The sequence below is a fragment of the Oculina patagonica genome, chromosome 4 (assembly GCF_052425735.1).
Source record: "Oculina patagonica isolate OP01 chromosome 4, crgOcupat, whole genome shotgun sequence".
Lineage (NCBI taxonomy): Eukaryota > Metazoa > Cnidaria > Anthozoa > Scleractinia > Oculinidae > Oculina > Oculina patagonica.
The window spans coordinates 27,959,558-27,972,887 of record NC_135761.1 but is presented as its reverse complement, the minus strand read 5'-3'; the positions used below and the strand labels follow the sequence as shown (position 1 = coordinate 27,972,887).

General features: G+C 36.4%; 1 protein-coding gene across 3 annotated transcripts in view; it reads left to right on the top strand.

Moving 5' to 3' along the window:
- LOC144650065 (U3 small nucleolar RNA-associated protein 4 homolog) overlaps window positions 1–13,330 on the top strand; it is a 51,379-nt gene that overhangs the window by 20,929 nt on the left and 17,120 nt on the right. The window contains exons 12-18 of one of the 3 annotated variants that reach the window (XM_078509712.1): window positions 1,881–1,960; window positions 2,522–2,609; window positions 3,272–3,327; window positions 5,645–5,740; window positions 7,092–7,127; window positions 7,240–7,338; window positions 10,388–10,451. In XM_078509712.1, coding sequence (XP_078365838.1) covers window positions 1,881–1,960; window positions 2,522–2,609; window positions 3,272–3,327; window positions 5,645–5,740; window positions 7,092–7,127; window positions 7,240–7,338; window positions 10,388–10,451 — 519 coding nt within the window. Of the gene's footprint in view, window positions 1–1,880; window positions 1,961–2,521; window positions 2,610–3,268; window positions 3,328–5,644; window positions 5,741–7,091; window positions 7,128–7,239; window positions 7,339–10,387; window positions 10,452–13,330 lie in introns of all 3 variants that reach the window. The other 2 variants (XM_078509713.1, XM_078509711.1) reach the window with 2 other exon arrangements.

Here is a 13,330-nt window from a genome sequence, read left to right as displayed (position 1 = left end):
TCCCGGTGTTGTGGCCTGGTCTTGTTCCGAAATTACATTGGGGGCATCTGTAAAAATAAACCCTCATTCGTTGTAAACTGCTTAATTGCAGTCTGTCTAAGTCCCCCGCAAAGTGTTGTAAAGCGCATCGAGCATATGGAAATGCGCTATATAAATACCGTCATTGGCCGTTTTTATACTAGAGACGAGTTACCCGTCTAGACGAGCTTCGGCAAAAATTTTGTTGCTTGTCAGGTAACGGGTCTCTAGTATAAAGACGGGCACAAGACGAGTTACCCGTCTAGACGAGCTACTTTTTGAAATTCGTCTTGAATGACGGACAACGAAAGGAAGCTCGTCTAGACGGGTAACGCGTCTTGTGCCCGTCTTTATACTAGAGACGCATAACCAGACGAGCAACAAAATTTTTGCCGAAGCTCGTCTAGACGGGTAACTCGTCTCTAGTATAAAAACGGCCATTATTATTATTATTATTATTATTATTATTATTATTATTACCAATTAGTATTTTTTTTTTTTTTTTTTTTTTTTAATTGCAAACACACAAAAGCACATCACTTACAAAAATACAAAAAAAGTATGCCCACTACTCACTACTTATTGTACAAATACTTAAGCTGTGCACAATACAATACGACACTTGCGCTTCTTACAATTCGACACTGTATACTATTTACAACACTTACACTACTTACAATGCGATGCTTACTACTTACAGTGAAATATATATTTTTTAAATACAAAAGAGACTAAAATACTATAAAACTATACATGGCACAGGAGCTAATTGACAGAACTTACACTGCACTTACAAAAAAAAAAACTGAAATTGTCACTAAACTAATACAGCTACTCACTATAACAACAGATCTAATGTAACTAAAATGATAAAGGATAAATATAACAGACAAAGAAAATGCACCTAAACCTGGCTCTTTTGCTTAAACAGTGGAAAGAAAGCTACCGCATCGCTTATGCAGAGAGTGGTCCACTTTGTTTCATACTTTTTATAGCTAGAGTTTTTAATAGCGATTTGTCTTTCACATTTAATTTTGCTTTCCAGTAAGGCAAGAAAGACCTTTATGCTAGGAGTCTCTGACTGATTTCTTGCGAGATATAGATGATATTTAGCAATAAGAAGATAGTGATTGAAAGCATGATAGCTGGTGTTCTGGTGTTCCAATTAGTAGCTGTTTGGTCTTTGTTGTGTTTGGCATCATACCATTAGCTTTTTATATAATTAATAATAATAATAATAATAATAATAATAAAAAATAATAATTAATAATAATAATAATAATTATAATAATAATACATTGTTTTATAAAGTGCCATTTCCTGGAGCTCAATGGCACAATAAACTCATTGTTATTTTGTTTCATTGTCATTGTACATGTTATTACTTCAGACAGATCAGTAGGTTATTCGTGGTTGAAGTAATGGTATGATCATTTTCTGGTTGCTTTCAGATTAAGGAGCTAAATTTCGGCTGCTATTTTGAACCCTGGGGTCGCAACTTTCGGGGGCTGCTTCTTTTGGTGATCTAAAAACATGTACCATAAGTCAGCCTTCAGAAACTTTTACCAGATTCATTAAATGCCAGCACAATTAATAAGCTGTATGTTCACAGCCAATGAGAACAGACTAAGATACAATAATTAACAGGCCTAAAAATTGGTGATCACCTGGTTACCAGTTGCAATTTAAAACAGACCAGGGCCACTGATATGCAACTAAAACAAGACAGTTATAATAAAAATAATATTTGTATCAATAGTAATTACTCTTGCAAGTATATATTTTATAAATTATTTATGCAACAAGGAAATACAGAAATTATACAAATATAAGGTTAGTTATAGCAATGATTTTACCACCAGGATTGGACCCTAGCCTTTTATTATATTCCACCAAAGAGTTTGGAAGATCAAGTGATGGAAAAATCCCACCTTTTCCACATGTAAGTAATAACTATGTGAACAAAAAAACAAGTAAACTTTTTTTGGAGCAAACTGGTTAAACACTAGCTACCCATTTTTAAGGTTCCTCAAGCTTCTTCTGGCTTTCAAAGGCTGAATTTCAAGCTGTACTTATCAGAAGGTATCCCACTGTGCCAGGGGGTCACCCCAAGAAATGCCTGAACACTTGCACAATGACATTAAAAAATCCCGCTACCAATAATCCCTTGATCCAATAATTCTCATTCTCTCTTCCTGGCCTGAAGATGAAAAACCATAAAAAACAATTATACGCTCTTCTACCCATTCACTGCTCAATTAAATCTGAGCTTGCTTTGAATGCATTATGGATAGCCTAACAAGTTTTTTTCTTAAGTTCTGATATTAAATGTCACTCTCTTGACTATTTATGTAAGACCACAGCGTAAAACTAAAATATCACTAATGCTGGGTACAATTAGCCCAACATAATAATAATTGCATTAATAAGTTTCAATTTGATCAGTATTTGCATTTAATTATATCAAGTAAAATGCTACAGACTCCAATTATAATGTTTGCAGAGTCCATTGATATTTCTGGCATCAGTGGCAAATATTCTTATGTATCAGATGTCAAGTGCTTTACAGTTCTGGAGGCTTCAAGAAACAGGTAATAATTACTTAATAGATAATTGATTAAACTGATCTAGCTGATCTATGGTTGTTTCTATCACTTAACTTTTTTCACTTTTCTATTCATATTTGATTGGTTTTTTTTCTACTGGTACTCCAATGCCTTCTGTTTTTGCCAAAGTAAGATGTGTGATACATGCATAATAACATCTAGACTCCAACGTAACAGTCTGATAATTTACAAACTTCTGACAAAGTTACAACTTTGTCAGAATGTGTAACTTTGTCAGAATGCTCCAAAGTACATGACGTTTCAGATAATATTATTACAAGCAGCAATAACTAAAACACTAAAAACAAAGCATTTGATCACTCCTTAATGAAAATTAAAGTATTACAAAGTACAGAACTGGGTCAGTGCAAGACTTAAATTAATTAGTTAAATTAAAGGATCACATCGTGGTTGGAAGGTTTTTTCTATTGCTGTGACTCATGCAAACCACTGAGCATTTGTATTAGCCATAGAACCTTTTTTCAAAATGGATGATTAATATAAACAACATATTTTTTTACTTTAAGAGCCTTTTTCAATTTAAGTTTCTTTAACCTTTTTGTTGTAAGACACACTCAGTTTCACTTGTGCAGTAGTTGTCCATTTATGACTTCTTCTAAATTTTATATTTGGATTATCAATAGCAGAGGACAACACGACTACTCACAAGACTCCTTTACTGCTCTTAGAGATTAAGAAGAAGGTAGGCAGCTGCAGCATGTGGAAAACATTACTATTGTTAGAATAGTAAATGTCAAATTACTCTGTTGGTCCAGCAGAAAAATTTCATCATAACATTAAGTTATAATTTCACATATATAAAATACAGCAAAAGCAGTACAAATGACCAAATGACAGTACATGTTGATATTGTGTAGCCCGATTAGCTGAATGAATAGACTCTTGTATGACTGAGGAACAAGAGTAAATCACGAGCCACTAGAAACCAAGATTTTGGAGTTAGGATAATATGCGAGCCAGCGAGCCATGCAAGCCATGCGAGCCAGAAATCCCAGATCCCAGATCTCGCCGGGGAAAAAATTCTCGGCACGTCGGGATCGCGCCAAGATCTTGCCGAGACCGGGATCCCGGCAAGATAGCAGACTTCCCACCGGGTTCCTGCCTGGGTAGAATTTCCCGCCACAGATCCCGGCAAGAATCTTGCCAGGAATTATATTCTCGCCAAGATCCGCCAAGAAAAAAATTCCCGGCAAATTTTTTACAGTGTGAATTAATCTCGGTAGTGTTCTCGGCGAGAACTCACTTCTCAGAACTCACCGGGAGAAAGTCGATGCTTTGAAATTCTCACGAATAATATTATGCTGTGGTCGGAACGCAAGTCGTGGCGTGTATTGATAAAAAACACTTAAAGTACTGAAAGTCGTACTTTATAAACCAGTTTGGTTTTTAAAATGCCGAAAAATATTTAATACGTGACGGTGAGCCGCGGACATGATTCCCACGAGGAAAGTTTTATCAGTCTAGACCAACTGGCGCGACAAAGAGGTGCGTGATAATAAGTGAAGATAAATAAGATAAGAATTTTTATTGATTCGCGTCTGTTTTTCAAGCTTTTTAAACTCTTTCTTTCTTTTCTTACCTTTGAGGAACCTTAATACCTTTGAACAATCCAATGACAAATTGCGCTTTTGGCATTGAAAAAATCATGTCCGCCGGGAATCTTGGCCGCTGGGAATTTCGTTGAAATCCTGCCAGGAATCCCGGTCGAAGTCCCGCCAGGATCCTGCCGGGATTATGGCCGCTGGGATTTTTTATTTCCGCCAAGAATCCCGCCAGGATTGCTACCGGGATTCCCGCCGGGAGGCGGGATCCCGCCGGCCATAATCCCGCCAAGATCCCGGTTGGTTTTTTACACGGGAAGGGATCTTTCCAAGGCTAAGGAAAGGCTAACCGCAAGCTACCTAAACTAACATGTACATGTAGGCTAACCAGAGTACTATTTAGGCTATCCGGAGTGTAACCAATGTGTTATTTAGGCTAACCTGCATGGCTCGCATGACTTGCGAGGCATCCGAGCATGCATGTGAGCCAGAAATCCCAAATCCCAATAAAAGGCTAACGGCAAGCTACCTAAGCTAACTGTAGGCTAACCAGAGTGCTATTTTGGCTAACCGAAGTGCTATTTAGGCTAACCAATGTGCTATTTAAGCTAACCGAAATGGCTCGCTGGCTCGCAGATTATCCGGACCCAGATTTTTCAGGACTCAGAAAGCTTCCTAATTTCAAAATTGTGGGTAAAAACCAATAATATTTCTTAGTAGTGAGCATTTCAAATTTAAGGACTGATTGGCCATACAACTGATGGTCCAATAAAACAAACAAAAAAACAACAACAACAAAAGCAGGGTGAAAACTTGTGAAAAATTCGCGAGCAAACAAATTCTGAAAAGTGGGGTGGATGGAACGACCCTTGAAACCTGAAAAGATGTTCAGAAGATTAGACAAAGTTCCTTGATATTTAATATCCTGATGACTTGCTGCAACTTTATACAGGCCTCCAGACTAACTTTTTGGCAAGCTACCTAGTGGCTACAAATAGCTTTGATTTCACTAGCCAAAACCATTTTTCTTCCAGCTAACTTAGGTTTGGGCAGAGGCACTTTGTCATCTTCACTGGCTCTGTTATCATAGAGGTGTCTGTAAGAAGAGCTTCAACTGTATAGAGCTGTTGTAATTATTAGGTTGTAGGATCAAAGCCTAATTAGCTTACACAACAAGACCAAAAGGTAGTATGGGTAGAAGTAGAGTTCAAGTCACTCTATGTGTTGAATACTAATATAACGGCATGGCAAAGTGTTTTGGTTTACCTTTACTTGAGACAGGAAGAAATGAGGCACAATGAATTCTCAAATTCATAGCCATGTAACAAGAAAAAAGCCAACTCATATTTGCTGTGCACTGATATGCAAAATTCCAACACTTGTAAATACCAGACCACCATTCAGTCCTGTTACTTAAGCTTAACACTTTCATATTTATATTTTTGTATTTGTATGCAGGGTGATCATCACATTTTATCCAGTGCTATTTCAGTGTGTGCTGGTTGGGCAGCATTTTCCGATGTGTTTCATGTTAGTTTATTTAAGCTTAATTTGGTAAGTGCTTTAAAGAGGCTCGATGTAGTTTTTTTAGCCGAAGGGTGGTTGTTTTGAAAATTAAAATTACCTAGGAAGCCAATGTTCGATTTTTGCCAAAATACACCATAATGATCAAATATGACCAAATTTTATTTTTTTATCCGTCACTTAGTCACAACGGTTACCATAGCAACGATTGACGTTTTCTTTTGTTATCAAACAAGCTTGATTTTCTCGAAATCTAGTTTGACTCTTGGTGTTTATTTCTTGATATGTTAAAGTTGAGTACATTGACTAACTGTTGACGAAATTTTAGAAAAATCTGTAAGAGCGTTTTCACGTAAATCAAGAATGAAATTTTCAGAAAAACACCGTTTTAATATAAAATAGGCGCTTTTTAAAAATTGTTTCGTATTATTTGAGCACAGTTACTCTCACTGAAATGTAAATACTTACACCATCAAAGACCATTAACTAAAAGCAAAAGACTTTTTGCTTTAATTTTTTAAAATATATCGACTGCCGATTGCAAGAAATTATAAGAAAATACCGAAAACTTCAATCTTGATTTACTCTTAAACGCTCTTACAGATTTTCCTAAAATTTTGTGTACAGGTAGTAAATCTACTATACTTGAACATATCAAAAAATGAATACCAAGAGTCAATCTAGATTTCGAGAAAATCAAGCTTGTTTGAGAACAAAAGAAAACGTCAATGGTTGCTATGGTAACCTTTGTGACAAAATGACGGGTAAAAAATTAAAATTTGGTCATATTTGATCATTATGGTGTATTTTGACAAAAATCGAACATTGGCTTCCTAGATAATTTTAATTTTCAAAACAACCACCCTTCGGCTAAAAAAACTACATCGAGCCTCCTTAAAGCCTGAAGCTTTATTTTAGGTATTTGGGTCATTAAACTAACTGTTTGTTATAATCAGTGATATGCAATCATACCATGGTCAATACAAACATTTCACTGAAGTTTTCTTTGCCTAACAACTAGAAAACTACAATAGCCTTTTTCAGAAAAAAAAACTTAAATTAAGAATGTACAATTTACATAATTGGAACAATACCTTGATCCATGCCATGCTGTAAACACATAAGGTCAATGGACATACACTTATCTCTGTTATTTAAGAGTTTCTTCATATTACAAAAATAATTCCACTGGATATGTTCTGTGCTCGGTTCTGAAGGACTTGTTCACTCTCTTACACCTCACTTCCAATAATCTTAATAATTGACTAACAATTTTCCCAGGCCTGACTTCTGAAAACTAGTAACTATTAGTAAGGTAATGGAATCTAAAAGACAATTACAAGAAGTGTAAAACGTTGTTCATTTTATGATCTGTTTCTAGAACAAAGAAGGGAAATCTCAAGTCATGGTAACAAGAGTAAGTGTCTGCTGGTGTCAATTTATCATCAACAACTAGAATTTAATGAGAGGGTTGAAGGTCCATGATTATTAGAATAAAAAATATAACAACTTTGTTGTTATCAATATAGGTTTTACCTTTGCCTGTGCACTTGTTACCAGCTCGTCGACTAGTTTTTTCTGCTGACAGTTCAAAGCTGATTTCTGCAACAAGTCAAGGCTCAATTCAGGTGCGTTAATTGTCAGTAAGCAAACTGATGTGTGAATGACTGCCATGCCTGTTGATTTATATTCCATAGCTTAGCTCTGTGATCAGGTTGGCTATTTAGTAAATAAACCCCTTCAGGCGGCTGGTATATTGGAGGATAATGCCCGAGGCTAAAAGATTGTCGAAAAATGAACATTGTCGACTGACAATAGTTTTTCACTTGACTCTGAAGATGACTTCTGCTCAGGTTGTCAAAACATTAGTCACCAACAACTTACAGTTCTTTTCAGAACTACTCTCACCTGGACGATCACACTAAGTAAGACAAACTATTATTCCATAATATCATGACCTCAAACCAAACATTTTCCTATCCAGTACTCCTACTCAGAAATCAAGCCCACATGGTACCTGTAATGAATCAGACAATAAACAGCACAGCAATCTCATGACAGTTTAATACCTTCTTGTTGATCCAAAGATTTACTGTACAGTAGGCCATCATCAGCTGTGATTTCAAATAGCCTTACTCTGCCATCTTCACAGCCTACCTGTCAGGTAACAATAATATTATTAGTTAGCTTGGAATGAGCCAAGAAAAATAGCAGGCAGACACCATCAACCCTAGACTTGCGGGGCTTTCAAACTGTTTTGAAGTTACTCCAGTAACTGGAAGAGTAGGCGGCTGTGACAAGTCAGGGCTTGAAATTAAAAAAGTCCTTGTTGCCATTTGACAACTATACTTGGTAAAAAAGGTCACCTTTTGTCGCAAGATTGTAAAATCAAATTGGGAATAGTTCAAAAGTGTTTAATTTATTTCACTTTAATCCAAAAATGGACTGAATACATAAACATTCAAAAAGAAAAAAATATCTTATCACAAGGTTTAAAAGAAACACATTATACATGTATATGAGATTGTTTGGCCACTAGTTAATCGTCATCAACACAAAGCAATGTAGTTGCCATTTTGGCAACTAAACCAGAAGTTTTAGTCCACATGGATGAAATGTTAGTCGTACTGGCGGCTGTATCAGTAGCAATTTTGAGCCCTGTCAAGTTAGTTTGTTTGTCATACCTGTTAGTTTATTGCTATGTCCAAAGTATCCGGCAGAACTCTGGCAGTTGTCGGCTTGTTTGAAATACCAATGAAATTGTACCAAGAGTAAAACTGAACCACAATTTATACACCATTTTCTCTCACATAAATTATTTCTGCTGCTACAAAATATGGATATACACTTACTGCCATGTAGGTTTCTGCACAATTACATTGTAACTGATAAACACCACACAGGACTTTCGAGGGCAACTGTGAAATTTTGAGGACAGTCTTTCAGCCGAGGGCATTTTCTCCAATATACCAGCAAACCAGAATGGGGTTTATTTATTTTATAACCCTCCGATTAACTTCTACAACGAGCTTACATATGCCCCCTCCTGGGGCATAAGCTACAAGAGTGTTCCAGACATCCCAGTCCTCTCAAGCTGACTCCAGGTCAGCTCGAATCGCTTGATGTCTGCTTCACGGTCCCGTCGCCATGAAATTGTTTGGTCATCCCCTTTTCCTCTTGCCCTGGGGTACCAGGACAGGGCTTGCCTTGTGATGTTGGTTGGAGGGTTGCATGTGATCTAGCCATCTTCAACATCTCTTCATGATCTTGGCATCTGCAGGTGTCTGATTGCTTCTTTGCCACTGGTCATGGCTATTGAGGGTATTTGGCCAACGTATCTGCAGGACTCTTCATAGACTGGTTCTAGACCACTTCACATGCCCCTTATCCTTGACCACTGACCATGGGCACTTTTGGCATTCTTCGCTGTTGCACTTAAATTGCATTTAAGGTGGCTGGTATCAATTTTCAGCACTTTAAAGCTCTTATACTTCAACCAGCCAGTACTACAAATGTTTATCATTTTATGCTACAATAAATATGGTATCAAATAAATTCCCAATGATTGGTGAATATGATTAACTGGTCATACTATTGCTATGGTAACCAGTGACGCCAACAAAATAACCAAAACTTATTCACCAATCATTGGGCATTAATTTGAAACCATTATTGTAGCAAAATTCGTTGTACTGACCCAACAAAGAAAAAGAGCTGGAAAGTGCTGAAAACCGATACCAGCCACCTTAAGGAGGCTCGATGTAGTTGTTTTATCTGAAGGGTGGTTGTTTTGAAAATTAAAATTATCTAGGAAGCCAATGTTTGATTTTTGCTCACTTAGTCACAAAGGTTACCATAGCAACGATTGACGTTTTCTTTTGTTCTAAAACAAGCTTGATTTTCTCGAAATCTAGATTGACTCTTGGTGTTTATTTTTTGATATATTAAAGTTTAGTAGATTGACTAACTGTTGACGAAATTTTAGAAAAATCTGTAAGAGCGTTTTCTAGTAAATCAAGAATGAAATTTTCAGAAAAACCCCGTTTTAATATAAAAAAGGCGCTTTTAAATTGTTTCGTATTATTTGGGCGCACTTACTCTCAATGAAATATAAATACTTACACCATCAAAGACCATTAACAAAAAACGAAAAAGTTTTTGCTTTAATTTTTTAAAATATATCGACTGCCGATTGTAGGAAATTAAAAGAAAATACCAATAACTTCATTCTTGATTTACTCTTTAACGCTCTTACAGATTTTCCTAAAATGTTGTGTACAGGTAGTCAATCTACTAAACTTGAACATATCAAAAAATGAATACCAAGAGTCAATCTAGATTTTGAGAAAATCAAGCTTGTTTGAGAACAAAAGAAAACGTCAATGGTTGCTATGGCAACCTTTGTGACTAAGTGACGGATAAAAAATTAAAATTGGGTTATTTTTGATCATTATGGTGTATTCTGGAAAAAATTGAACATTGCCTTTCTAGATAATTTTAATTTTTAAAAAAACCACCCTTTCGCTAAAAAAACTACATCGAGCCTCCTTAAGTATGTTTGTGCCAATTTCATGTTTTGTGCAGCAAATGATGGGAAACAAATAACAACACAATTATAGCATTGACCGGCTGCTTTTTCTCATTTAAAATATGATCTTTGTGTCATTTTTACAATAGATTTTGGAGCTTAGTGATGTGCCTCACTTGAGTAACACTTTACACATTCCACAACCTAACAAAGGTAAGACATGATAACATAACATAGCACCAAGTTGCAAATTACAATGCAAATGGTGTGATTATGTGATTATAATATACAAACCCACAATAACTGGAAATTAACTGAACAAACACACAGCAAAAATATATTTGTTTGATGCACACAGAAGTTTGGAGAGCATGAGGGGGGGGGGGGGTGGGGGGTTGGTAGTGTAAGACTGGCTGGAAGTGCACCCAAGAGCAACTTTACATGTAGCTTCTCTTGTACATGCACTCTCCAAACTCCAAAGCGCAGAGCTTATCACAAATTAATTCTTTTAAAACTTAGCAACAGTGATCAGGAACGTTTTGGCAGAATGTCTGTTTACAAAATTTGTTGCATTAAATAAGGCTCCGATAAATTTGCAAAATGGGATGACTCATTTTAAGAGCAAGTTTGCAGAAAAATCGAACAACATGCGGTAAGGCTAATCGCTCATCTTCTGCATATAGGTAGTCCTTATTAAAACTAATCAAAGTAGACCTATGGTGAACACGTGGATAAAGTAAATTATGTAGAGATGAAACATGCTTGTGAACTTGCAATCATTGGTGTACTATTAAAGCCTTTTAAAACTTGGGTCGTGCCAGGCAAGCTTACTGTTATCTTAACACATACGCGCGGTGGGATGTTAGAAATTGAACCTGTAAGGTTTATGGACCTTCTGCCCTGTCAGGGAATTTATATGTGACATTAAGTGCCTATGAAAGCAACAGCCTCCATGGCAGGTATTAATGTTCAGCCACTGTAGTATTGGGCTTCCTGTTTTAAGGCAGTTGGTCATCCCCAGTCCCCTTCTAATCATGTTTATCCAAATGGTTGCAAGGATATTGTTGACAGTAGCCTAACTATTGGGGGTCAGGAAGCCCAAGACCTAGTGGCATTCAAGGACTTGTGTGCAGAGGAGACTATAGAGGCACAGGTGTCCAGAGTTGAAAATAATTTAATAATTTGCTATTGCTCATAGATTTGTTGTTTTGTTTTCCTTCTTGCCTGCACAGGGCAGCTTGAATCTAAACCCCTGGGGAAGTGGGGTATATAGGTTTGTGTTGCTGTAGGGTTTTTGAGCAGTCTAGTCTGGGATAGGGTATAGAAAAATCAGAAGGGGGGGGGTTGTTATAGTTTATCATTTATGGGAAATTGATAAGTGGTATCAAGATTGGTAGACTACTGGTAGTCTGCCTTTTCCCTTAGGTCTTTTAGGACATCTTAGGGTTGGAGCGCACGGTTATATCAGGAACGCGAGCTAACTGGTTGAACTGGCGGGTGGATGAAAAGGGGCCTGGGGCGAGACGAGAAAAAACAGACTACGGAATTTTTTTGGAATTTTTAGGCGAGGACGTTAGTCTCGAGCCTTATGTTATGAAGCGATAAATCGGTTGGGTTTACAACGGGCGATGGGCAATGGGCGATGTGATGATTCAAACTGAGGGGGATTGGTAACTAAGAATATGGCTTGAGATTTGTTTTCCTCCGCCATCTTGGTTATTCGAGACTTTTTCGCAGCCAGAAGCCTTGACTCGAAGTAAGATTAGTAGCTGATATTTTTTTGCGCTCACTTACAATCATATTGAGATATCATAGTACACAAAAACCTTATCGACACACCGAACTAAATTGTGGTTTACGAGCTGGGAGTCAGCTGGCAAGTGCTGTTTCGGCAGACCTTTGCCTTTCAAGACTGAAGTTGAACTGGATATAAAGCATTGAAAGCAGTATAAGCACGGCTAATTAAACATCAGGATTGATATATTTGTGATCTGAAATACTGGCGACATTGTAACCTGAGCTTTAACTGACGAGGAGAAGTGCAGAAGAATATATTGCCACAACTGCTGAGGTGAGCTATCAAAAATTTATATCAGTTTGCTTATACATGTACTTTATTGAATAACGTAATAGACAAAGTATTTATGGGTCCGAATCAAAATAACGATTTTAAAAGGCTAAATATCTGCTAGATGTTGTTATATTTAATTTGCTGGAATTTATAGATTACTAAGCATTGAGAGAGCTTCATTCGCGATCCCTTCTGTCAACAGAACGTTTTCGTATACTACTAGGTCAGATTTCAACATTGATTTTAATAATGGTGTGCAAAGCAGCAGTAAATATAAACAAGTGATTGTAAAATATGGATACAAACAAACTTATTTCAGGCTTAACCACTGATAACAGAACTACAATTGATCACATTTATACAAATCTAAATAAATCAAGAGTCCAAACTGGTGTTCTCAAGACACACTAAAGTGACCTTAAAGCTGGGTGATTTAATAGCAACCAAAAAAGAGTATATACATTTTTGTAGACCATAATAACTAGTAAATGATTTAAGAAGCATAGTGTACATGTAGAAAGATGTGTTTCAGAAAAAAGAAAAATTTAAGTAACTACTTATGTTGCAATAAGTTGTTGTAGTTAATCAGTATTAGTGTCTAAACAAATATGTGTAAAACAATTATTAAATTTTTAACAATTGATTCTTTCTTTTATTATGTTTACAGAACAGAATTAAAGAACAACAGAAAACATCCAAAATACAGTTTTCAAAGAATCCACTGACAGCTGTGTTTTGTCCTTATTGCTTCAATATGTTTAATTTGCACTTTGTCAAGAAGCAGCATGAATGTGTGAATGGGGCTATTGCATTGGAACTGCTTTGACTGGAACTGGTTATTGGCCTCTATTCTGTCTCTATGCAATATATAGAAAGCCCAATCCTCACTATGAATGGCAGATATATTTAAACAAAACACAGCAAAAACCATGTAGCAATAACACCTAAGTTAAAAAAATAAACTGTGTAAAACATCTCTGGATTTGCTACTGAAAGATCCTTCAGTTCAATTTTATTACTG